Source organism: Pseudophryne corroboree, chromosome 10 (assembly GCF_028390025.1).
Source record: "Pseudophryne corroboree isolate aPseCor3 chromosome 10, aPseCor3.hap2, whole genome shotgun sequence".
In the NCBI taxonomy this organism is placed as follows: Eukaryota; Metazoa; Chordata; class Amphibia; order Anura; family Myobatrachidae; genus Pseudophryne; species Pseudophryne corroboree.
The window spans coordinates 380,657,613-380,684,689 of NC_086453.1; the positions used below are offsets into that span (position 1 = coordinate 380,657,613).

Genomic DNA, 27,077 nt, shown 5'->3' on the forward strand with positions numbered 1-27,077 from the left:
TAGGCTTGTGGTGATGTTCCCTACTGCTCCTTCTGTATGTTGGCCCAGTCACGTATTGGTGCAGGAAAAGCCACGTAGTTATCTACTAAGTATTGTTATTCTGTTAGAACTCCTGTGTGTTGTACGTTTTTTATAACTTTATCATTTTCTATTTTTAGGATGCGTCGTGTTGATGCGTTTTCGTCTTTCTTATGGATCCTGGTGATGGGCCTTTATCTGTCTGAGACCTACTTCCTGAAAGAGTCGCCCACCTGGATGGACACCGCCAAGCTTGGTACCACCTCCTTGTGTTGCTTGGTTGGCCTGACCTCTGCGGTGGCTACACGGAAATCAACGGGTCAGCGGAGACCTCGGCCACGAAGGTCAGAGCAGTGAACCCTGGGACCGGATTGAATACGCTTCCCTATCTCAGCTGTTCATTGTGCATATATCTCATTTCCTGCCCATCCGTGTTCACCCATCATCTCTGTATTATTGGGTCGCTGGCGGAACCCGCACACTGCGCCATCTGCCAGTACAATGATTCTTGGGGTCATTCCTCCATTAGCACTTCCAGGGCTGTTCCTGTTGGCCGCATGACGCCATGACAGCCGATACGTAGCAGCCATTAACACTAACTAAGGAGGTCTCATTTCAAGGAATATTGGTACTCCCAGATGGCTGGAGGAGCTTGATATAGGACTAGAAGTAACTCCCTCTCAGTGTTCTAATGGTAACAGAGCCTTCAGTATTGTAGGGAATCCCTTTTACTTGTAACACGATGAAAGCCGCTATTATTTCCTCCTTTGTATCGCTTAGATCTGACGTTATTGAAATGGAATTTTCACCGTTGTCTTTGGTTGTAGTGATAAAATCTCCCCTACTACATAGAGCCGCCAGCTTATGCCGTGCAGAGGGGTCCTGCGTCCCCCGTAGAAGCCACTCTGCGCTGTCATGCCGTATTCTGTGGCTGTTGTAGGATACATTGTGGCTTGTGGGGCTTTTGTTTTAATTAGCGATTTTGTTGCGCACAGAAGTGACGGCGAGTTTTTATTAAGCGTTGGGAATGCTGTTGTTTTTAAATCACTTTATTGTAAGGTTGAAGAGGTTTGTGGCTGTTCCTCTTTTCTCACGTTTTATAATCCAGCCTTTTATCTTTTCCTATTGATGCGATGGCTATTTATGATGTTTGACATACCAGCAGGTTCCTCCCATATAATGAAGTGCTGTAAGTTAAAGCATAGCTCCCTGTATTATAACCTCCCCTATCCACCATAATAGAATAGCAGTCGCCTTTTTATTACAAAAAATATAAAGTTCAGATTATAAGCTCCATTTCCCCCCACAACCACCTCCAAAAACCAGACGCTCGCTGTAACGGGTGCTTCCTACACTACTTGTATGACTGGTGGGCAGGCGGGGGAGGCTTTCACAGGTAGCGAGACCCCCTTGTTTGCATTTTCCAGAGGTAGACAACCTCTTGAGGAATGTTATGTGATAGCCCGCTTGTTGGGTGGGCATGCTGGGACTTACAGTTCCACAGGAGCTACTGGCTGTAAGAGCTTTCTGTACTCCATTGAGATCAGTAGGCAAACCTCTTCTGATGCTTTGGTCGGCAGAGAGAGGATCCTCTTGCGAGTTTGACGTTTTTTTTTTTTTTTTACTATTATATTATTGTGTGTTTAAAAATAAATCCAGTCTTTTTATAGTGTGAGCACAAATTAATTGTAAGGTAAGTATTACACCTTTTCTAATGTGTTTTTATCATAGATGTAGTGGTGTTATTTATTATTCACTTAATTATTTATAATCATTCTACGTAATCACGGTGTACAGGACACGTATAAATATAGGGAGCGTGAGGTTGTTCTATTGTGTATTTCTTTATCCTATCTTACTATACTGCAGGGCAGCCTGCAAGGGCAGTGATTGGCTCTTTATATGGGATCCGGTCTCTAGGTTGACAGTAACTGTGTCGATCACTATTGGTCGATAGGGTTTCTTGGTCGACAGGTCAAAAGGTCGACAGAAGGTTATTATTATTTTTTTAACTTTTCTCTATCGTCCTAAGTGGATGCTGGGGTTCCTGAAAGGACCATGGGGAATAGCGGCTCCGCAGGAGACAGGGCACAAAAGTAAAGCTTTTACAGGTCAGGTGGTGTGTACTGGCTCCTCCCCCTATGACCCTCCTCCAGACTCCAGTTAGATTTTTGTGCCCGGCCGAGAAGGGTGCAATTCTAGGTGGCTCTCATAAAGAGCTGCTTAGAGAGTTTAGCTAGGTTTTTTATTTTACAGTGATTCCTGCTGGCAACAGGATCACTGCAACGAGGGACAGAGGGGAGAAGAAGTGAACTCACCTGCGTGCAGGATGGATTGGCTTCTTGGCTACTGGACATGAAGCTCCAGAGGGACGATCACAGGTACAGCCTGGATGGTCACCGGAGCCACGCCGCCGGCCCCCTCACAGATGCTGAAGCAAGAAGAGGTCCAGAATCGGCGGCTGAAGACTCCTGCAGTCTTCTAAAGGTAGCGCACAGCACTGCAGCTGTGCGCCATTTTCCTCTCAGCACACTTCACACGGCAGTCACTGAGGGTGCAGGGCGCTGGGAGGGGGGCGCCCTGGGAGGCAAATGTAACCTATATAAAGGCTAAAAATACCTCACATATAGCCCCCAGAGGCTATATGGAGATATTTACCCCTGCCTAAATGTACTAAATAGCGGGAGACGAGCCCGCCGAAAAAGGGGCGGGGCCTATCTCCTCAGCACACTGCGCCATTTTCTGTCACAGCTCCGCTGGTCAGGAAGGCTCCCAGGTCTCTCCCCTGCACTGCACTACAGAAACAGGGTATAACAGAGAGGGGGGGCAAAATAAATGGCAATATATTAATATAAAAGCAGCTATAAGGGAGCACTTAATCATAAGGCTATCCCTGTCATATATAGCGCTTTTTGGTGTGTGCTGGCAGACTCTCCCTCTGTCTCCCCAAAGGGCTAGTGGGTCCTGTCTTCGTATAGAGCATTCCCTGTGTGTCTGCTGTGTGTCGGTACGTGTGTGTCGACATGTATGAGGACGTTATTGGTGTGGAGGCGGAGCAATTGCCAAATATGAGGATGTCACCTCCTAGGGGGTCGACACCAGAATGGATGCCTTTATTTGTGGAATTACGGGATAGCGTCAACTCGCTTAAGCAGTCGGTTGCCGACATGAGGCGGCCGGACACTCAATTAGTGCCTGTCCAGGCGCCTCAAACACCGTTAGGGGCTGTAAAACGCCCCTTGCCTCAGTCGGTCGACACAGACCCAGACACAGGCACTGATTCCGGTGGTGAAGGTGACGAATCAACCGTATTTTCCAGTAGGGCCACACGTTATATGATTTTGGCAATAAAGGAGATGTTACATTTAGCTGATACTACAGGTACCACTAAACAGGGTATTATGTGGGGTGTGAAAAAACTAACAGTAGTTTTTACCGAATCAGAAGAATTAAATGACGTGTGTGATGAAGCGTGGGGTGCCCCGATAAAAAACTGCTAATTTCAAAGAAGTTATTGGCTTTATACCCTTTCCCGCCAGAGGTTAGGGACCGCTGGGAAACACCTCCTAGGGTGGACAAAGCGCTAACACGCTTATCAAAACAAGTGGCGTTACCCTCTCCTGAGACGGCCGCACTTAAAGATCCATCAGATAGGAGGATGGAAAATATCCAAAAAGGTATATACACACATGCAAGTGTTATACTACGACCAGCTATTGCGACTGCCTGGATGTGCAGTGCTGGGGTAGTTTGGTCAGAGTCCCTGATCGAAAATATTGATACCCTGGACAGGGACAATATTTTACTGTCGTTAGAACAAATAAAGGATGCATTTCTTTATATGCGTGATGCACAGAGAGATATCTGCACACTGGCATCACGGGTAAGTGCTATGTCCATTTCGGCCAGAAGAGCTTTATGGATACGACAGTGGACAGGCGATGCGTAGAGGAGTTATTTGGGGTCGGTCTATCGGATTTGGTGGCCACGGCTACGGCCGGGAAATCCACCTTTCTACCTCAAGTCACTCCCCAACAGAAAAAGGCACCGACCTTTCAACCGCAGCCCTTTCGTTCCTTTAAAAATAAGAGAGCAAAGGGCTATTCATATCTGCCACGAGGCAGAGGACGAGGGAAGAGACAGCAACAGGCAGCTCCTTCCCAGGAACAGAAGCCCTCCCCGGCTTCTACAAAAGCCTCAGCATGACGCTGGGGCTTCGCAAGCGGACTCGGGGGCGGTAGGCGGTCGTCTCAAGAATTACAGCGCGCAGTGGGCTCACTCGCAGGTAAATCCCTGGATCCTGCAGATAATATCTCAGGGGTACAGGTTGAAATTAGAGACAGAGCCACCTCGCCGTTTCCTGAAGTCTGCTTTACCAACGTCCCCCTCAGAAAGGGAGACGGTTTTGGAAGCCATTCACAAGCTGTATTCTCAGCAGGTGATAGTCAAGGTACCTCTTCTACAACAAGGGAAGGGGTATTATTCCACTCTTTTTGTGGTACCGAAGCCGGATGGCTCGGTAAGGCCTATTCTAAATCTGAAGTCCTTGAACCTGTACATAAAGAAGTTCAAGTTCAAGATGGAGTCACTCAGAGCAGTGATAGCGAACCTGGAAGAAGGGGACTTTATGGTATCCTTGGACATCAAGGATACGTATCTCCACGTTCCAATTACCCCTCACACCAGGGGTACCTCAGGTTCGTTGTACAAAACTGTCACTATCAGTTTCAGACGCTGCCGTTTGGTTTGCCCACGGCACCTCGGGTCTTTACAAAGGTAATGGCCGAGATAATATTTCTTCTTCGAAGAAAAGGCGTATTAATTATCCCATACTTGGACGATCTCCTAATAAGGGCAAGGTCCAGAGAACAGCTAGAGATGGGTTTAGCACTATCTCAAGAGGTGCTAAAGCAGCACGGATGGATTCTGAATATTCCAAAATCCCAATTAATGCCGACAACTCGTCTGCTGTTCCTGGGGATGATTCTGGACACAGTTCAGAAACAGGTTTTTCTTCCCGAAGAAAAAGCCAAGGAGTTATCTGACCTGGTCAGGAACCTCCTAAAACCAGGAAAGGTGTCTGTACATCAATGCACAAGAGTCCTGGGAAAAAATGGTAGCTTCTTACGAAGCAATCCCTTTCGGCAGATTCCATGCAATGGGATCTGTTGGACAAATGGTCAGGGTCGCATCTTCAGACGCACCTGCGGATAACCCTGTCGCCGAGGACAAGGGTATCCCTTCTGTGGTGGTTGCAGGAGGCTCATCTATTGGAGGGCCGCAGATTCGGCATGCAGGATTGGATCCTGGTGACCACGGATGCCAGCCTGAGAGGCTGGGGAGCAGTCACACAGGGAAGAAATTTCCAGGGAGTGTGGTCGAGCCTGAAAAAGTCTCTTCACATAAGCATTCTGGAACTAAGAGCAATCTACAATGCTCTAAGCCAGGCGGAACCTCTGCTTCAAGGAAGACCGGTGTTGATCCAGTCTGACAACATCACGGCAGTCGCCCATGTAAACAGACAGGGCGGCACAAGAAGCAGGAGGGCAATGGCAGAAGCTGCCAGGATCCTTCGCTGGGCGGAGAATCACGTGATAGCACTGTCAGCAGTATTCATCCCGGGCGTGGACAACTGGGAAGCAGACTTCCTCAGCAGACACGACCTTCACCCGGGAGAGTGGGGACTTCATCCAGAAGTTTTCCACATGCTATTAAACCGTTGGGTAAAACCAATGGTGGACATGATGGCGTCTCTCCTCAACAAAACACTGGACAGGTATTGCGCCAGGTCAAGAGATCCGCAGGCAATAGCTGTGGACGCGCTGGTAACACCTTGGGTGTACCAGTCGGTATATGTGTTTCCTCCTCTGCCTCTCATACCAAAGGTATTGAGGATTATACGGCAAAGAGGAGTAAGACTAGTGGATCCGGATTGGCCAAGAAGGACTTGGTACCCGGAACTTCAAGAGATGGTCACGGACGATCCGTGGCCTCTACTTCTGAGAAGGGACCTGCTTCAGCAGGGTCCTTGTCTTTTTCAAGACTTACCGCGGCTGCGTTTGACGGCATGGCGTTTGAATGCCAGATCCTAAAAGGAAAAGGCATTCCAGAAGAAGTCATTCCTACCTTGATAAAGGCAAGGAAGGAAGTCACCGCGAAGCATTATCGCCGTATTTGGCGAAAATATGTTGCGTGGTGCGAGCAGCGGAGTGCTCCGATGGAGGAATTTCAACTGGGTCATTTTCCTACATTTCCTGCAATCAGGATTGTCTATGGGTCTCAAATTGGGATCTATTAAGGTTCAAATTTCGGCCCTATCAATATTCTTCCAAAAAGAATTGGCCTCAGTCCCTGAGGTCCAGATTTTTATCAAAGGAGTACTGCATATACAGCCTCCTGTGGTGCCTAAGGTGGCACCGTGGGATCTAAATGTAGTTTTAGATTTCCTCAAATCCAATTGGTTTGAACCACTAAAGAATGTGGATTTGAAATATCTCACATGGAAAGTGACTATGTTACTGGCCCTGGCTTCGGCCGGGAGAGTATCTGAACTGGCGGCTTTGTTTTATAAAAGCCCTTATTTAATTTTCCATTCGACATAGGGCAGAGCTGCAGACGCGTCCGCATTTTCTCCCTAAGGTGGTATCAGCGTTTCACCTGAACCAGCCTATTGTAGTGCCTGCGGCTTCAGACGACTTGAAGGACTCCAAGTTGTTGGACGTTGTCAGAGCCTTAAAAATATACATTTAAAGGACGGCTGGAGTCAGAAAATCTGACTCGCTGTTTATACTGTATGCACCCAACAAGTTGGGTGCACCTGCTTCTAAGCAGTCGATTGCTCGTTGGATTTGTAACAAAATTCAACTTGTACATTCTGTGGCAGGCCTGCCACAGCCTAAATCTGTTAAGGCCCATTCCGCAAGGAAGGTGGGCTCATCTTGGGCGGCTGCCCGAGGGGTCTCGGCATTACAACTCTGCCGAGCAGCTACGTGGTCAGGGGAGAACACGTTTGTAAAATTTTACAAATTTGATACCCTGGCAAAGGAGGACCTGGAGTTCTCTCATTCGGTGCTGCAGAGTCATCCGCACTCTCCCGCCCGTTTGGGAGCTTTGGTATAATCCCCATGGTCCTTTCAGGAACCCCAGCATCCACTTAGGACGATAGAGAAAATAAGAATTTACTTACCGATAATTCTATTTCTCGGAGTCCGTAGTGGATGCTGGGCGCCCATCCCAAGTGCGGATTATCTGCAATACTTGTACATAGTTATTGTTAACTAATTCGGGTTATTGTTTAGGAAGCCATCTTTCAGAGGCTCCTCTGTTATCATACTGTTAACTGGGTTTAGATCACAAGTTGTACGGTGTGATTGGTGTGGCTGGTATGAGTCTTACCCGGGATTCAAAATCCTCCCTTATTGTGTACGCTCGTCCGGGCACAGTACCTAACTGGAGTCTGGAGGAGGGTCATAGGGGGAGGAGCCAGTACACACCACCTGACCTGTAAAAGCTTTACTTTTGTGCCCTGTCTCCTGCGGAGCCGCTATTCCCCATGGTCCTTTCAGGAACCCCAGCATCCACTACGGACTCCGAGAAATAGAATTATCGGTAAGTAAATTCTTATTTTTCATACTTAGCGATCCACGCGGACTACGTTTGGGAATAGTAACCTGGCGAGTCATGTGAGGGGTCACTGTGCACTAATTGGAGTTCCCGGTCACTGTACGGAGAAAACGACACCCAAAAAAATCAAATATTCATGTCGGCCTGTTGACCTAGTTACTGTCGACCAATAGTGGTCGACCTAGTTACTGTCTACCTTCCAAACCACACCCCTTTTATATCTACACCAAGTTACAGTAACACTAACCCTAAAATAATGATCTCCATTCATAAAGGGCGGTGACAGTCACAGATGTACTTGCATGGAGATGCTAATGTGTACTGTATAGTGACTGCTCGCTTCGGGCTGCCTATTACACCACATGCTGGAAGCTGCACAGTGGTGAGTATTGCACAGCCCAATACTCCCTGTAGCTCTCCTGCCCGACAGGTTCTCCTTTCCTGGCTGAATTTCCTGCAACATTGCACTTTCTGATAGGTTGCGTCGTCTTGCCCGTTATCACCAGAGCGCAGGACTGATACCTGCGTAGTCCATCTGACTATCTGCTCACACTCTGAGCGGCTAGCGAGCTCCGGGCAGGGGTACAACGAACGGTCTGTGCCCACGTGCCTCGGGCAATCTAATGCCTGCTAACGGAAATTGTACTCCATCGATTATAAACATCTACAGTGAATGCACAATGAATGATTATAAGCTGTAATAAATTATATTTCTGGATAAGATGTGTATTTTGGGCTGCGCACTCCTTGTGGAATGCGGTGTGCTAGAGAATACGTTACTGGGAAATATGTCTCCCTTCCACACTTGGCATCGTTGGGAATCCCCTGTTCTAGGCACAATTCAGTAAATGCCTTTTGCTTTCCGTAGTACGCTGGCTTTCGAAGCAGTCCATTTGTCCCCTTGACAGTGCATGTTTTCAGGATTTCCGCACAGGCCAGTAGCTCGTTTACCGATGCTTGTCTTAGAGATGACCCTGAGCGCTGTCACATTGTAGGACAGATTGTTGTGATTACGTTCGGCATGTACTGTAATGTGTACGGGTGATAAGACTGGTGCATTGTACATATGTACAGGGAAACAATCATGATTCACGTTACATCCTGTATTTGGCGTTCTTAGAGGAATTCATTCTATGGTTTACCTCTTACCCAGACAGTGACATGCAGGTAGACTGAACCGATATCGGGACTCGCTGAATATTGGTGCAGCCTGAGTGTCTGTAGCTCTATAGATGTGCTGTAAGTGAGGTGTATAAATGATATGCCCCCACATTCTGTTACTGAAGACGCCTGTGGAGTATAATATCCTTTATAATGCTCCGGCACAATGTATGCTAGCGGGGATATGGCAGCGAGCAGATCCTTTCAGACACTTTACACTTCAGCATTTTTAATAATATTCTAGAAAAAGCAAAACCATTAATAATGCAGATTAATTTGTCACAATGTTTCATGATTGTCTCTCTATAATCAGTGCTTGGGGGTATATAGAGATGTGATGGCGGTAGCTCAGCAGCATGACTCTGTAATGTGATGGGGTCCGTTTTGCTCTGTGTGTGCTGTGTACCCCTCTGGCTGCCGTCCCCCTGCTTCCGTCAGACTGTCCCCCACCGTTACCCGTCTCCTCTTCTCTCTTATATTTTGAATGCTCTGTACGTCCTGCTTATATTGGCAGCTGTTTTATGTTTGAAATAAATGGCCATTGAGCCCATTACAGCAAACCAACTGCGTCCAGTAGCCGTACTTTCATTGCGCATATGTCTGAGTGTCCAGCGCACACTCCGCTGGCACAGTATTCACGCACTTCACATCGCACACCGGGCTCGTGGGGCTTATTCTCAGGGGGCAGCGCATGTCTCATTCACATACAAGGGGTTACAGCTTCAGCCGTCATTGGGATCTCACGTGTACTCTTGCAGCTATTGCTAAATGTGTTTATTTTTTCTTCATTCTGTGCTTTTCATCCATGTCTTAGTAGCAAAAATGAATCCAGTCTTTCACCAGTATGACATGGTGCCGTGTGTGTGTGTGTGTGTGTTTCTGATATATTTATGTCCCCACAATTACAGAGATACATGAAAATTATCACAATCGTGCATCCCGTCATTGAAGATTACTATAAAAAAAGGGGTGTGATAAATTTAACGTCAGTCTGATTACAGGAAACGTTGACTCGTGTAGCGGTCTATTCTACCGTAGGGTTTTGATTGCAGCATCTTTTGTATGGTTTTCCCAAACTCTGTCCCCATGGCACCCTAACAGGCCAGGTTTTCAGGATCTATCCATGCTTGTGCACGGATGGTTCAATCAAACTGACTGAGGAACTAATAAAGTCCCCTTGTGTTTAAGCATGGATATCCGTAATACCTGGACTGTTATGGTGCCTTGAGGATCGATTTTGGGATCCACTGTATTAATGATTTCTGATTTGGTGTTTCCATAGTAATCACACAGACATTTGGCACAGCCATATGACCTATGATGTAGTGAGCGCAGACCCTCCTCTGCCACTACAGGACCATAGAGGAGCTTCGTGACTGACTGGCTAAAGCCACCTGCTGGTTGATGTAGGCCACTGCAGTTTCATCTGATCTGTATGGGTTGTCCTCGTAACAAGACCACTCTTAATTCTAGAATATTTTTCTGGGGAACCAGACGTTTTGGAACGGACAGTGAACGGCCTCACCCTGAGCCCTTTTAAGCCAACGTCTGTCATTACAATTGGCCAAATTCTATTTGCGTAGGCGACGACACCTGTTGAAGCTGGCATCTGCCAGGCACAAAGTAGCAACCAATGCATTCTTCTTTTGGAAAATACTTTATTGGACAACTGCACAATACAAATTTTCAAATACATTCAATATATAGACTATATAACGGTATTTCTCCTATGTCCACAGGATAACAATGGGATATGATGGAGCTACAGCGGATTGGCACCAAACGATCACAAGCTTTCAGTCCTCCCAGGATGCAACGGGCTCGTCCATATATCCCCGCCCGCTGGCTCAGGCAAATCAGTTGTATTCCACAGCATTTAGGCAGGAGCATTATGTAGAACCCTATTCAGGCCAGAAGAACACACATGCACACCCTTCCATGCAAGAGGGAAGAGTTTAGTGAGTATAAAGATTCTCAAATCAGGTGCGTCAGGGTGGGATCCCTGTGGACATAGGAGAAATACCGTTATCAACGGTAAGTTCTTATCATAACGTATATTTCTCCGGCAGGGTCCACAGGATAACAATGGGACTTCCCAAAGCAATTTTAGTGGTGGGGACGCTCACCGGTAAATCTATTTCTCGTAGTCCGTAGTGGATGCTGGGAACTCCGAAAGGACCATGGGGAATAGCGGCTCCGCAGGAGACTGGGCACAACTAAAGAGAGCTTTTAGGTCACCTGGTGTGCACTGGCTCCTCCCACTATGACCCTCCTCCAAGCCTCAGTTAGATTTTGTGCCCGGCCGAGGTTGGATGCACACTAGGGGCTCTCCTGAGCTTCTAAAAAGAAAGTATATAATTAGGTTTTTTATTTTACAGTGAGACCTGCTGGCAACAGGCTCACTGCAGCGAGGGACTAAGGGGAGAAGAAGCGAACCTACCTGCTTGCAGCTAGCTTGGGCTTCTTAGGCTACTGGACACCATTAGCTCCAGAGGGATCGACCGCATGGAACTGGCCTTGGTGTTCGGTCCCGGAGCCGCGCCGCCGTCCCCCTTACAGAGCCAGAAGCAAGAAGAGGTCCGGAAAATCGGCGGCAGAAGACATCAGTCTTCACCAAGGTAGCGCACAGCACTGCAGCTGTGCGCCATTGCTCCTCATACACACTTCACACTCCGGTCACTGAGGGTGCAGGGCGCTAGGGGGGGCGCCCTGAGCACCTTGGCTGGCAAAAATACCACAATATATAGCCCCAGAGGCTATATATGTGATAATTACCCCTGCCAGAATCCATAAAAAAGCGGGAGAATAGTCCGCGAAAAAGGGGCGGAGCTATCTCCTTCAGCACACTGGCGCCATTTCTCCCTCACAGCTCCGCTGGAAGGAAGCTCCCTGGCTCTCCCCTGCAGTCTACACTACAGAAAAGGGTAAATAAAGAGAGGGGAGGCACTAAATTTAGGCGCAGTATATATAACAGCAGCTATAGGGGACATAATTCAGTTAGTCCCTGCATTATATAGCGCTCTGGTGTGTGCTGGCATACTCTCACTCTGTCTCCCCAAAGGGCTTTGGTGGGTCCTGTCCTCCGTTAGAGCATTCCCTGTGTGTGTGCGGTGTGTCGGTACGGCTGTGTCGACATGTTTGATGAGGATAATGATGTGGAGGCGGAGCAGATGCCTATAGAAGGGATGTCACCCCCTGCGGGGCAGACACCTGAGTGGATGGGATTATGGAAGGAATTGCGTGCACGTGTCGACTCCTTACACAAAAAATTTGACGACATGCCAAATGCGGGACAGCCGGCTTCTCAGCTCGTGCCTGTCCAGGCGTCTCAAAGGCCATCGGGGGCTCTAAAACGCCCGCTACCTCAGATGGCAGACGCAGATGTCGACACGGATACTGATACCAGTGTCGACGACGATGAGTCTAGTCTAATGTCCACTAAGGCCATTCGTTGCATGATTGAAGCAATGAAAGAGGTGTTACAAATTTCTGATATAAACCCAGGTACCACTAAAAAGGGTATTATGTTTGGGGAGAAAAAACTACCCGTAGTTTTTCCCCCATCGGAAGAATTAAATGAAGTGTGTGAAGAAGCGTGGGCTTTCCCTGATAAAAGATTGGTAATCTCTAAGAAGTTACTAATGGCGTTCCCTTTCCCGCCAGAGGATAGGTCACGTTGGGAAACACCCCCTAGGGTGGATAAAGCGCTCACACGTTTGTCTAAAAAGGTGGCACTACCGTCTCCGGATACGGCCGCCCTCAAGGAACCTGCTGATAGAAAGCAGGAGGCGATCCTGAAGTCTGTATATACACACTCAGGCATTATACTTAGACCAGCTATTGCGTCAGCATGGATGTGCAGTGCTGCCGCTGCGTGGTCAGATTCCCTGTCAGAAAATATTGACACCCTAGACGGGGACACTATTCTGCTAACCATAGAGCATATAAAAGACTCCGTCTTATACATGAGAGATGCACAGAGGGAGATCTGCCGGCTGGCATCTAAAATAAGTGCATTGTCCATTTCTGCTAGGAGAGGCTTATGGACTCGGCAGTGGACAGGTGATGCAGATTCAAAAAGGCACATGGAAGTTTTGCCTTATAAGGGTGAGGAGTTATTCGGGGATGGTCTCTCGGACCTAGTTTCCACAGCAACTGCTGGGAAGTCAGCATTTTTACCCCATGTTCCCTCACAGCCTAAAAAGGCGCCGTTTTATCAGGTACAGTCCTTTCGGACTCAGAAAAACAGGCGTGGAAAAGGCGGGTCTTTTCTGTCCAGAGGCAGAGGTAGGGGAAAAAGGCTGCAACAAACAGCAGGTTCCCAGGAGCAAAAGTCCTCCCCCGCTTCTTCCAAGTCCGCCGCATGACGGTGGGGCTCCACAGGCGGAGCCAGGTACGGTGGGGGGCCGCCTCAAAAATTTCAGCGATCAGTGGGCTCGCTCACAGGTGGATCCCTGGATCCTGCAAATAGTATCTCAAGGGTACAAACTGGAATTCGAGGCGTCTCCACCCCACCGGTTCCTAAAATCTGCCTTGCCGACAACTCCCTCAGGCAGGGAGGCTGTGCTAGAGGCAATTCACAAGCTGTATTCCCAGCAGGTGATAGTCAAGGTGCCCCTACTTCAACAAGGACGGGGTTACTATTCCACACTGTTTGTGGTACCGAAACCGGACGGTTCGGTGAGACCCATTTTAAATTTGAAATCCTTGAACACATACATAAAAAAATTCAAGTTCAAGATGGAATCGCTCAGGGCGGTTATTGCAAGCCTGGACGAGGGGGATTACATGGTATCCCTGGACATCAAGGATGCTTACCTGCATGTCCCCATTTACTATCCTCACCAGGAGTACCTCAGATTTGTGGTACAGGATTGCCATTACCAATTCCAGACGCTGCCGTTTGGACTCTCCACGGCACCGAGGGTGTTTACCAAGGTAATGGCGGAAATGATGATACTCCTTCGAAAAAAGGGAGTTTTAATTATCCCGTACTTGGACGATCTCCTAATAAAGGCGAGGTCCAAGGAGCAGTTGTTGGTGGGAGTAGCACTATCTCAGGAGGTGCTACACCAGCACGGTTGGATTCTGAATATTCCAAAATCACAGCTGGTTCCGACGACACGTCTACTGTTCCTGGGTATGATTCTGGATACAGTCCAAAAAAAAGTGTTTCTCCCGGAGGAGAAAGCCAAGGAGCTGTCATCTCTAGTCAGAGACCTCCTGAAACCGAAACAGGTATCGGTGCATCACTGCACGCGGGTCCTGGGAAAGATGGTGGCTTCTTACGAAGCAATTCCTTTCGGCAGGTTCCATGCCAGAATCTTTCAGTGGGACCTGTTGGACCAATGGTCCGGATCGCATCTTCAGATGCATCGCCTAATAACCCTGTCTCCAAGAACCAGGGTGTCTCTGCTGTGGTGGCTGCAGAGTGCTCATCTTCTAGAGGGCCGCAGATTCGGCATACAGGACTGGGTTCTGGTGACCACGGATGCCAGCCTTCGAGGCTGGGGGGCAGTCACACAGGGAAGAAACTTCCAAGGACTATGGTCGAGTCAGGAGACTACCCTACACATAAATATTCTGGAACTAAGGGCCATTTACAATGCCCTAAGTCAGGCAAAATCCCTGCTTCTACACCAGCCGGTACTGATCCAGTCAGACAACATCACGGCAGTCGCCCATGTAAATCGACAGGGTGGCACAAGAAGCAGGATGGCAATGGCAGAAGCCACAAGGATTCTCCGATGGGCGGAAAATCACGTGATAGCACTGTCAGCAGTGTTCATTCCGGGAGTGGACAACTGGGAAGCAGACTTTCTCAGCAGGCACGACCTCCACCCGGGAGAGTGGGGACTTCATCCAGAAGTCTTCACGCTGATTGTAAATCGATGGGAACGGCCACAGGTGGACATGATGGCGTCCCGCCTAAACAAAAAACTAGAGAGATATTGCGCCAGGTCAAGGGACCCTCAGGCGATAGCTGTGGACGCTCTAGTGACACCGTGGGTGTACCAGTCAGTTTATGTGTTCCCTCCTCTGCCTCTCATACCAAGGGTACTGAGAATAATAAGAAAACTAGGAGTAAGAACAATACTCGTGGTTCCGGATTGGCCAAGACGAGCGTGGTACCCGGAACTTCAAGAGATGATCTCAGAGGACCCATGACCTCTGCCGCTCAGACAGGACCTGCTGCAGCAGGGGCCCTGTCTGTTCCAAGACTTACCGCGGCTGCGTTTGACGGCATGGCGTTTGAACGCCGGATCCTGAAGGAAAAGGGCATTCCGGAGGAAGTCATTCCTACGCTGATTAAAGCCAGGAAAGATGTAACTGCAAAGCATTATCACCGCATATGGCGGAAATATGTTGCGTGGTGTGAGGCCAAAAAGGCCCCAACAGAGGAATTTCAACTAGGTCGATTTCTGCATTTCCTACAAGCAGGAGTGACTATGGGCCTGAAATTAGGCTCCATTAAGGTACAGATCTCGGCTCTGTCGATTTTTCTTCCAGAAAGAACTAGCTTCACTACCTGAAGTTCAGACGTTTGTGAAAGGAGTGCTGCATATTCAGCCCCCGTTTGTGCCTCCAGTGGCACCTTGGGATCTCAACGTGGTGTTGAGTTTCTTAAAATCACATTGGTTTGAGCCACTTAAAACCGTGGATCTAAAATATCTCACGTGGAAAGTGGTCATGTTATTGGCATTGGCTTCAGCCAGGCGTGTGTCGGAATTGGCAGCTTTGTCATGTAAAAGCCCTTATCTGATTTTCCATATGGATAGGGCGGAATTGAGGACTCGTCCCCAGTTTCTCCCTAAGGTGGTATCAGCTTTTCTCTTGAACCAACCTATTGTGGTGCCTGCGGCTACTAGGGACTTGGAGGATTCCAAGTTACTGGACGTAGTCAGGGCCTTGAAAATTTATGTTTCCAGGACGGCTAGAGTCAGGAAAACTGACTCGCTATTTATCCTGTATGCACCCAACAAGCTGGGTGCTCCTGCTTCTAAGCAGACTATTGCTCGCTGGATTTGTAGCACAATTCAGCTGGCGCATTCTGCGGCTGGACTGCCGCATCCTAAATCAGTAAAAGCCCATTCCACAAGGAAGGTGGGCTCATCTTGGGCGGCTGCCCGAGGGGTCTCGGCTTTACAACTTTGCCGAGCTGCTACTTGGTCAGGGGCAAACACGTTTGCAAAATTCTACAAATTTGATACCCTGGCTGAGGAGGACCTTGAGTTCTCTCATTCGGTGCTGCAGAGTCATCCGCACTCTCCCGCCCGTTTGGGAGCTTTGGTATAATCCCCATGGTCCTTTCGGAGTTCCCAGCATCCACTAGGACGTCAGAGAAAATAAGATTTTACTCACCGGTAAATCTATTTCTCGTAGTCCGTAGTGGATGCTGGGCGCCCATCCCAAGTGCGGATTGTCTGCAATACTTGTACATAGTTATTGTTAACTAAAGGGTTATTGTTGAGCCATCTGTTGAGAGGCTCAGTTGTTTTCATACTGTTAAACTGGGTATAGTATCACGAGTTATACGGTGTGATTGGTGTGGCTGGTAAGAGTCTTACCCGGGATTCAAAATCCTTCCTTATTATGTCAGCTCGTCCGGGCACAGTGTCCTAACTGAGGCTTGGAGGAGGGTCATGGTGGGAGGAGCCAGTGCACACCAGGTGACCTAAAAGCTTTCTTTAGTTGTGCCCAGTCTCCTGCGGAGCCGCTATTCCCCATGGTCCTTTCGGAGTTCCCAGCATCCACTACGGACTACGAGAAATAGATTTACCGGTGAGTAAAATCTTATTTTCTCCGGCAGGGTCCACAGGATAACAATGGGACTTCCCAAAGCAATTTTAGTGGTGGGGACGCTCCTGATGAGATAGGAGAACCATACGCCCGAATTCAGCATCATGAGATGCAAAAGTATCCAAGGCATAATGTCTATTGAATGTGTTATTGGAAGACCATGTGGCTGCCTTATATATCTGAGCACCATGTTGTGCTGCCCATGAAGGACCTACCTTTTGTAAAGTGAGCAGAGACATTAGCCGGAACAGGGAGATCAGCTTGAGAATATGCTTCTGAAATTGTCATTCAAAGCCATCTTGCTAGCGTCTGTTTAGTAGCAGGCCATCCCCTCTTGTGAAATCCGTAGAGGATGAAGAGAGAATCTGTCTTTCTGATGGAGCTGGTATGATCCACGTAGATCCTTAATGGCCGGACTACGTCCAGCGACACTTCTCCCGCAGAAAATCCCGATTCCTAAAAAATCGGGACTACAATTTCTTCATTAAGGTGGAATCTAGACTCCACCTTAGGAAGATACTCAGACCTAGTTCTGAGAACTATTTTATCTGGATAAACATCAGACAAGGAGATTAACATGACAGCGCTCCTAAATCTGACACTTTTCTAGCTGATGCCATTGTCAGCAGGAAGAGAACTTTAGCTGTCAACCATTTAAAATCCACTTTATTTAGTGGTTCAAACAGAGCAACTTGAAGGGCTTTGAGGATTAGACTTAAATCCCCAGGCACTGTAGTAGGAACAAAGGGAGGTTGAATGCTCAGCATTCCCTGGAAAAAAGTGTGCACATCCTGCATTTTGGCAATTTTTCTCTCGGAACGATCCAGTCAGTGCTGACAATTGCCTTCTCAAGGAAGCCATTCCTACCTGAAGGAATGCTAGAACCCTGGAAACTCTGCAAGATTTCGGGTCCATACCTCTTCCATTTCACCAATTAATATAGGCTTGCTATATTTGGTGATAAATACGAGCCAAGGAAGTTTCCCTTGCTCTGAGCATCTGTGAGAATCCTCTGGACTTCAGGATATAGACTTCAAGAGCCATGCCATCAAGACAGTCGATCCAGATATCTATAATCACAGGGGCCCTGCATTAGTAGATCTGGGCATAGAGGAAACAGAAATGGCATTCAACATTTTCTGCGGATCTGTGTACCCAACGCCTTCTGGGCCAAGCCGGAGCTATTAGAATCCCGGTCTCCTTGTTGTATTTTCCTCACTATCCTGGGTAGCAGGATGATTTGAGAAAACACATAAGTGAAATGAAATTCCCATTAAAAAGACGTCCACAAAGATCACTCCCTGATCCTTTGTTCCTGACCCGATTTATGGCTCTTTGTTGTTCAGATGGGTCTCCATGAGATCTATCTCTGGCCAACCCCACTTGTCTACCTGAGTCTGAAACGACTTTAGGGTGTAAAGCCCATTCGCTTACGTGAATGGCGTGTCGACTGAGAAATCTTTTCAGTTTAGGACTCCCGGAACAAACACTGTGGACAAGGCTGGAAGATGGAGTTCTGCACACTTTAGTATGTGTCTTGCCTCCTTCCTTGCTGTTTAGCTGCGTGTTCCTCTCTGAAGGTTGAGGTACACTACTGCCATTTCCTTGTCCTTGCGGATCTGGACCGGTTTTCCTTTAGGAATGTCCTGTGCCTGAATCAGGACCCAGTATATGGCCCGAGGTGCTAACAGGTTTATTAACAGGCAACTTTCTTCTGTGGCCCATAGTCCCCGGAATCATAATCTTCCGGACAATGGACCCCACAGCCCTGAAGACTGGCATATGTTGTCAGGATCTCTCAACCTGATATCCAAAAGGGGTGTCCTCTGGCCTAGATGGAATGTCTGTAACCCCCAGGCTACTGACTCTTGCCCTTTCTGCCAGTACCACGTACTTGTTTGTGTTATACGGACAGCACCTGGTGTTCCCAGGTGGTCTCCCATCCAAGTACCTACCAGGCCCCACACTTCTTAGCTTTCAAAATCAGGTGAGATTGGGCATAACCAGTGTGGTATGGCTGTAGATGGTTATTGTCCATCTGGCCCACCTACACCCCCTGGTATTCACAGGTGGTCTCTTATCGGAGAATTTAACAAAGCACAACACTGCTTAATTTCCAACATCAATGAGATTGGGCATGTCCAGTGTGATGCGGCTGTAGATGGAAACAGATGCTGGAGAGGTCTTGAGTGGAATTGTGCCACTCCACCATGTTTATTCGCCATCAAATCCATCATTCGCATTGCTGCGTGAATTGATATTGTTTGACTGTGTAACCACTCCTGAGTCCTTAACTTCACCTTGGATATCTTGTTCCAAGGTAACAATTATCTGCAGACTTGAATTCAAAACAGCCCCACCATGAGCCATCTGTAGTTACGGAACCAGAGATGATTTTGCCAATTTATGAACCACCCGTGCCTCTGCAGACAAGTTATTGTGTGTTGTAGATGGCACAGAAACCTTTCCTGTATTTGTGCCAGGATAAAAAGGTGGTCAAGGTATGGCAATTTTCTTATCCCCTGCTAGTGGAGATAAACTGCTATAATCATTTTGGTAAATTCTCTGGGGCTAAGGCCTAAAAACTGAAAAATTGCTGAAGGATAGTAACCCTGATGGACAGTGCTATAGGAGCCTGAAGGTAAGATTCCTGACTTATCCAGCAATACTATTTATTCTACTGGCTTCCCACCAACTATGGAGTGCCATGTCTCCATGTGAACCATGGTACCCAAATTTATCTGTTTTAGACTTTTTTTGAGATTGAGAATGGGGCGTAGGATCCAGGTTGGAGTAAACACTGCCTGGGTTACCGGAATGACTATTCCTAACCAAAGCAATTTCTGAACTGCTTCATGCAAATCCCTTGTCTACGCCTCTACCCGAGATGGGCTGAAACAGAAGAACCTTCGAGTAGGATGCTTCTAGAAGGGAAAGCATAACCTATAGATACTGCTTCTTCCACCCAGGCATCTGTTTGTAGACTACTACCAGATCTGTGAAAACTGAAGAAGTCGGCCCCCTCTGGTTTGCAAACTGGCCCTCTTGGGGCTGTTACGTTCCTTTATGACCGACAAGGCCGAAACCGGACCCCTAGGTATGGGGTTATATTTGGAAGGAAACGTGACCTTCTTGGAGTCTGTTTCTGACTCCAGAATAACTGTTAACTCCTTCCCCAACAGAAACTTCCAGCCAAGGCAAAGTTTCCAGAACCTTCTTAGATTCTGTGTATGTGAGCCAAACTGCTCTGCCAACAGCTATTGTTATTGCTGATGCCCTAGAACATTAGTGTCCATATGAGCTATGTGGGATTCTTGCTCACTTGCAGGCACTGAAAACCTGTCTTCCAGTACCTCAGCCCAATGTACCTACAGCACCTGGTATTTCAAGGTGGTCTCCCCTCCAAGAACTAACCAGGCCCAACACTGCTTAGCTTCCAAGATCTAGTGAGATTGGACCTATCCCGTGTGGTGTAGCCGTAGATTGCAAAGTGACGTCATGGCTGACCTTATGACTGCCCCAAACAAAGGGAATATGGACGTTTTTGAAAACCATTCCTCTTGACGGCAGAGGCCATATAGATTTTTGCACCATCAATGACATGCATATCTATTTTGGGAGGCACTTCCCTATTTTAAACAGTCCCCAGCTGGAAAAAGATATTGGAATCCCATTACCGAGTTTCTATTTTATTGGGCGTAACCCAAAACCTTTTTCCTGAATTTTGCCCTCATGAAGAGGTCCTTTAGGACGTTTAAACACAGGTGCCTTATTTTTACCCCAGGCTCTGCTGCCTCTATTGACAGACTAGCCTTTTTTGCTCTTATTCATTTAGCTGATACCTCTTACCTGTTCTTCATATGCTGAAGAGCATATAGAGCTTTCATCGTCCTGATGATTATCATGTGTAGCCTGTGAAGTCGATTTATTTACCTTCGGTACATCAGCTTGTCTTATTGGAGAAGCTGTTGGGGATATACCGCAAGTATTGAGCTGCATGGGTTAATAGTGTAAGAATGTCAGAAGATCAACCAACAATCATTTACTTATTAAGTCAGCAATCACACTAGCAGTCAGTCGCATGTTATATATTAGTCATATGAGCATATTATCAACTACAGACACATCTCAAAGTATGTAGGAGTATATATTACTGAATTCTGTTCTATACAGATCTTTAACGTATTCAGACGCATTGCGAAGAAAACCACAGTAATGTACACAGACTCGTATGCAATCAGCACTAAAGTTAACTATTCATACTAACCAAAGTAGATAGAATTTGAATGCTGTATAACCTGTACTCAGAGTGGGATACAGGGAGACTCACCCCACTTCCAGGATCGATCAATACGTTAGCGAACGCTGAGTGGATCCAGACGCTACTAGTGTACATTGCCGTTCCGGGAACTTTTAGTGGACACAGACGCTCATTGAACGCTAGTACATGCAGACGCACCGTTCTGCGACCCGGTCTCCTCGCGGTAACATTTAGTGTACACAGACGCAGCAGCCTATGCTGCGACCGAGACCCCTCGTGGTAGCATCTGAGACGGAAGTGAGGTAACAGTTCATGGCGGGAGAGTCGGCGGAAACTGGTCATGAACTGGGGGGAGGGGCGACCAGGAGAGCGTCTGACTCCCCACCGCTGACATCAACCCTAGGGATCGCAGGCTCAAACTAATCCTTGTGCTTATTTTCCCTAAGGCCTAGTGCTGGAGGCGCACCAGCCACTGTTTGGTAGTCTCCTTCCAAATCAGTGCGGCTGTGTCCGTATTCCCCTTCTAAGCGGAACCGATGCCTTACCTTCTCCCCGTGCTCCGGCCGCAGCCTGGTAACGTCTGCTGGACCTGCTAGTATATCTGACACAGACACCCGTCGAGACAGCACTTGTACCGTGGGTAAGCGTTGTTGGAGCGACTCTTTCCGATATGCGTGTAAGACGCTGTTCGGAAAGATCACTCATAAACAATGTATTAAGACTATAAAAATAAAATAAGAAAAGCTTAGGGTTGCCCAACACAGCAGCCCTGTAACCATGGTCCGGCTCCTGCCGCACCAAATAAAAAACTGATTTGCCTGAGCCAGTAGGCGGGGATATATGGACTAGCCCGTTGCATCCTGGGAGGACTAAAAGCTTGTGATCGTTTGGTGCCAATCCGCTGTCGCTCCATCATATCCCATTGTTATCCTGTGGATAACCTGTGGACCCAGCCGGAGAAATAAATGTTTCAGACAATGTCATAATGAAATATAAGCATACCAAGCATGTGGATCAAAGGAATCCTTGAGCAATAAACTTTTAGAAGGGTGGATGACCTAGGACGAGCACCTCAAGATTGTACCAAGAGGTGAGAATCCCTGCCCGTCTAGAAGAGTCTTTTATAGAATCAGGTAGTGTTTTGACATTTTTTCTCTTTCTTTCTTTACTGCCATCTCCAACCATTCCATATGAAAAATATATGATAAGCGGGGTAGTAATTGAGCCAAAGATAAAGTATCTGTGGATATCCATTGTGAAAGAATAGATTTCTTCCTGGCAGCAGCCACTTTGGCCAATAAGGTGCGCTGCCCTAACGATAGTTTGGGGGTGTGGAGAGTAGAGTAAATGTCCCAAAATGCCCATTCAGGGGAAACGTCAATATTGATACCCAACTTTTCTGTAATAAAGGACTGAATTGAACTCCAAAATGTAAAAACCTCTGGGCAGCTCCACAGACAATGATAAATATCAGCGTCCGCCCTTCCACATTTAAAACATTTGGAATCTGTTGATAAAGCCATTTGAAATCGTAGTTTCGGGGTGATATATGAGCGTGTAGAATTTGATAGTTCATTTCAGCATATGAGGCTGATTTATAAGGTATTTATTCAAGCGGTTAAAAGCGGTAAGTTTAGTTAGGATCGTAATAGACTGGAAGTCCGTGGACCATTTAGCCAACCATGTGAGAGTGGTATCCCAATCAATAGTTCTTTTGATAAATGTGTATAAAAAGCGTCGAGGGACTCCTTCCTGGATTCAACCTTAATAACCTATCCAGATCATTTAGTTTTGTCCTTATCTGTCAAATTAGCCAAAAAACTGTGTACATAACTACGTATCTGGAAGTATGTGAACAGTGGAATTTTAATTTGTGGATATTTCTCACAAAAAGTAGTACAGGTCGAGTATCCCTTATCCAAAATGCTTGGGACCAGAGGTATTTTGGATATCGGATTTTTCCGTATTTTGGAATAATTGCATACCATAATGAGATATCATGGTGATGGGACCTAAGTCTAAGCACAGAATGCATTTTTGTTACATATACACCTTATACACACAGCCTGAAGGTCATTTTAGCCAATGTTTTTTGTAACTTTGTGCATTGAACAAAGTGTGTCTACATTCACACAATTCATTTGTTTCATATACACCTTATACACACAGCCTGAAGGTCATTTAATACAATAGTTTTAATAACTTTGTGTATTAAACAAAGTTTGTACATTGAGCCATCAAAAAACAAAGGTTTCACTATCTCACTCTCACTCAAAGTCCGTATTTCGGAATATTCCGTATTTCGGAATATTTTGATATGGGATACTCAACCTGTATAAGAATGAATTTGCAGTGTACTTGGATCTAATAATTGGTATAGTAATCTGGCATTGAGTTGTGACAAAGCTGTCAGCGTTGAATGGACGTTTGTCCCTCTGAATTCTGTATAACGAGTTAAGGCCCGTACACACTGGTCGATATATCGGCCGTTCTCCTGAACGGCCGATATATCGCGGGACCGTCGGCCAGTGTGTACGGCCGATACGTCTGTGAACTCCGTCGTTCACAGACGTATCACGTCGGCCCCGCAGCACAGCCGACGGCCAATATATCTGCCGATATATTGGCGCGTCGCTGTGTGTGTACGGGCCGACCGCCCGTACACATGCTGCGGCGGCCGGCGGTGATTGACAGCTGAACTGGGCGGGCATGTGTACACGCCCGCCCAGTTCATGACGTCAGTCCCCAACGGATCGGGCAGTGTGTATGCTCAACACACTGCTCGATCCGTCCATAGATATATCTGCAGATCAATTTATCTGCAGATATATTTATTAGTGTGTACCCACCTTTAATGGGAAAAATAGAGTATTAAAGCTGGAGACGCCACCATTCTAGAACACTCTAATCTCCATGCAGCACATGTGGAAGTTATCAAAATATTATTTGCAATGGAGTTCGGGAAAGTAAAAGGACGCATGTGTAACAAGGCGACGAGAGACATCAGGACAAAAGGCGTGTTCCAAGCTGGGGCTTGCGAAATGTTCCGTCTCACATATCCAATGTACAGCATAGCGTTAATTCGCGGCCAACATGTAACTTTTAAGACCGGGAAGGTTTATGCCCCCCCCCCCCCCTATTTTGGGTATTGACACAATTTAAATAGAGAAATCCTAGGTTTCTTATTTGCCCAGACGAACCCACTGAAAGCCTTGTTCAAAATAGTCAAATCTGTGTCTGACAACAGTAAGGGTAACATTTGCATGGGATATAACAATCTTGGGAAGGTGATCATTTTAATCAAGTGACCCCTTCCAAGGTAAGAGAGTGGGAAGTGCTTCCAGGCCCGGAAATCAGCTCACGTCAGGGTAATGAGTCTCGGGAAATTGGAATTGTATAGGTCAGAGGGGTTGGCAGAGATTTGAAGACCCAGGTATGTAATCTTCTGGTCTACCCAGCGAAAGGGAAATTTAAAATTCCAACCTTGGGATGCCATTGGGTGTAGGGCTAATGCTTACGTTTTAGATTTGTTAATCAAAAACCCCGAGACGGACTCAAAGACCATCGGTAGACGTAAAAAATCTGGAAAAGCTATGTAAGGATTTGAGAAATATAACAATAAGTCATCGGCATAAGCCAAGACTTTGAGGTGGTGAGATCCAATTTGAATCCCTTGTCAGATGGCGATGTCTAATAAATGGGGGGGGGGCTTTATATAACCCTTTATAATAATCAAGGAATGAATTAGCAATATCTACAGAGTCCGATAACGGATGGGTAGCAGTGTTGATGGTAAGAACGTGAGGTGTAGGAAGTTGTCCGACAACCACAGACCAATGCGTTCTTGATGTGATCGCCATTGTCCGGAGAAATGGTGGTACAGGGTGTTCCACTGTGAGAGGCGTTTATACTGGAGTGCCCAATTATGGTAGACGATTGGCTAACTCTCGGCAGTGCTCTTGAAGCAAAGCTGGAGGCTCTGCCTTGTTCAAGAGGTCATCCAAACGAGGGATAGTCAACACCCCTTTGAGTCTCGGGAGAGCTGCCATGACCAATATGGCCATTGTGACTACCCATGGAGCTGTTGCCAGCCCACAGGGGAGGCGGTCAAGATGCCGCCGGTCGAAACACCGAAGCCGGAATCCCGACCGCCACAATCCCAACATATTCTCCCTCCGTGGGTGTCCACGACACCCATAGAGGGAGAATATAATAGTGTGCCGAGCGTAGCGAGGCACCGTGCCTGCAGCGTGGCGAACGAAGCGAGCCCGCAAGGGGCTGCGTTCCGCTCGCCACCCCTGTCGGGATTGTGTGGTCGGTATTTCGACCGCCGGGATTCCGTCCGGCGGCATTTAGTACTGATCCCGCCCACAGGTTAGAGCTCGAAATTTGTGGAATCGTACATGCAACCCTGAAGCATTGGTGACCTTTCCATATTGGAATATGCACAAAAGCAACCCTTTTGTCAGTGTATACCACGTAGTGGCAGTGGTAATTAATTTGAAAAAAATCCATCTTTTAACCGTTCCTATCATGAGTGTTTAGAGTCTTGAAGTTCCGAATAAGCAAACGTGATAAACAGGTTATACCTGCTACCTGCCCCTCAGGATATACAACAAACACCCCCCTACCCGGCAGAGCAACGTTCACCCTTGTAGTAAGCAACATGTGAATAGCTAAGCACGTGGCCTGGCTTGTTTCCTGATATATGGTGGTGTATAACTTTTTCGGTTGGTGCTCTAGGGACACGGATGTGGCCCTGATCCATAATATCCTATAGCCAGGACTCTGATAATCGTAGAGGAGCAGAAGTGCTACCACCGGATGGCCCACTGTGCAGACTGTCTGAGAGCTTGGCCAACAGTTCCTTCGTGGATCAAGCCTGGTTTTAAGTGGCGCTGAGTAGCAACAACTTGACCCCTGACCTCCTTTACTGTGAGCACAATATGAGAACCCTACAGGCATATTGACAGTAGGAAAGAACCCTCCCAACTTGTCAACAGGATGATGATATCCAACTCTGGGGTGAATGAGAGATTGTGGGAAAAAGCTTGAGTATGTTGTGATGTATGTGTGTGTGTGTTTTTTGTGCCATAAGGCCCAATGAGCAGAGGCCACGAAAGCTGATACTCTTGCTCCAGTTTGACCAGCACTCGGACCTGCTTCGCTGTGATATTCAGAAGTATACAGTTTTTGTGTGTGTGTGTGTGTGAAAGTTACGGTCAGGTTTGGTCCACCGCTTACTGATCAATGCAGTTGCATTTTCTTTTATCTTCCAAACAAACTGTGTACTGCCCACCGTCCACCAGCTATTGGTTTGTAGGGTGGGTGCCGCTGGAAGTAGGTGTCTGGCCTCATGGTGAGTGAAGTGCAAATTGTTAGTGTCGGCATTGCGCCTGTATGTGTGGGTGTGTGTATTCGCTATCCTAAAGGTGTGTACACACTGTGAGATCCTTGCTATGGCCGATTTGGACTATGCGATGTCCCTTGAACTCCCCCAGAACCACCGATTTTGACAATTTGTACTTGAGATTTTGTCTACGTACGATTTTGACTAAGTGCCAACTTCGACTGTACTTTGTACTAGATTAGGGGTGGGCAAAATACGGCCCGTGGGCCGGATGCGGCCCGCAAACCGATCCTGCCCGGCCCACTGCCTCCCACTAGCAAGCAATGACAAGCGGCCCGACAGGCTGAGCTGCTTGTCATTGCTCTGCAGTACCGACAAGCTGCCGGTGCCAGTCTCCCCTGCTGCTGCTGCTGCACGGCGCCTGTGTTGTAGTAGCCTCCTCCTCCTCCCGCCTGCACCCTGCAGAGTCCCCAGTGACAACGGCTGTGTACAGCCGAAAAGGTGCGGAGCTACGTGTCGGTGAGGGGGCGGGGCTACACGGGACCTCAGGGGGCGGAGCTACACGGGACAAGAGCCATACTGCTACGGATCAATCTTTCCTGCACTGCCAGCCAGATCAGTGAGTTAATGGAAAAAGTGAGTGAAAGAAAGAGTGTGTGTGTGTGTGTGTGTGTGTGTGTGTGTGTGTATATGTGAGAGTGTGTGTATATTTGTGTGTGCGGGCAGTGGCGTCAGACTGTCTTTAGGTTGGGGGGTAGAGATCTTTAGCTCTCGCTGTACCAACCCCTCCAGTGTTCTGTCACTGTGTCACCCCCACCGTGTTTTGTCACCATGTTACCCCCCAATGTTCTGTCACCGAGTCAC

General features: G+C 47.5%; 1 protein-coding gene and 2 pseudogenes across 2 annotated transcripts in view; 1 reads left to right on the forward strand and 2 right to left on the reverse strand.

Annotated features, from left to right (window-relative positions):
* The window catches only part of TMEM201 (transmembrane protein 201), an 84,195-nt gene that overhangs the window by 21,689 nt on the left and 35,429 nt on the right, over nucleotides 1-27,077 (forward strand). For both annotated transcript variants that reach the window (XR_010188716.1, XM_063943829.1), the window contains exon 6: nucleotides 159-362. Coding sequence is in view for 1 of the 2 variants with exons in the window: in XM_063943829.1 (XP_063799899.1) it covers nucleotides 159-362 (204 nt within the window). In the remaining variant the exon portion in view is untranslated. The remainder of the gene's footprint in view (nucleotides 1-158; nucleotides 363-27,077) is intronic.
* Nucleotides 18,509-18,627, reverse strand: LOC134968300 (5S ribosomal RNA; annotated as a pseudogene).
* LOC134967089 (5S ribosomal RNA) lies at nucleotides 19,968-20,086 on the reverse strand (annotated as a pseudogene).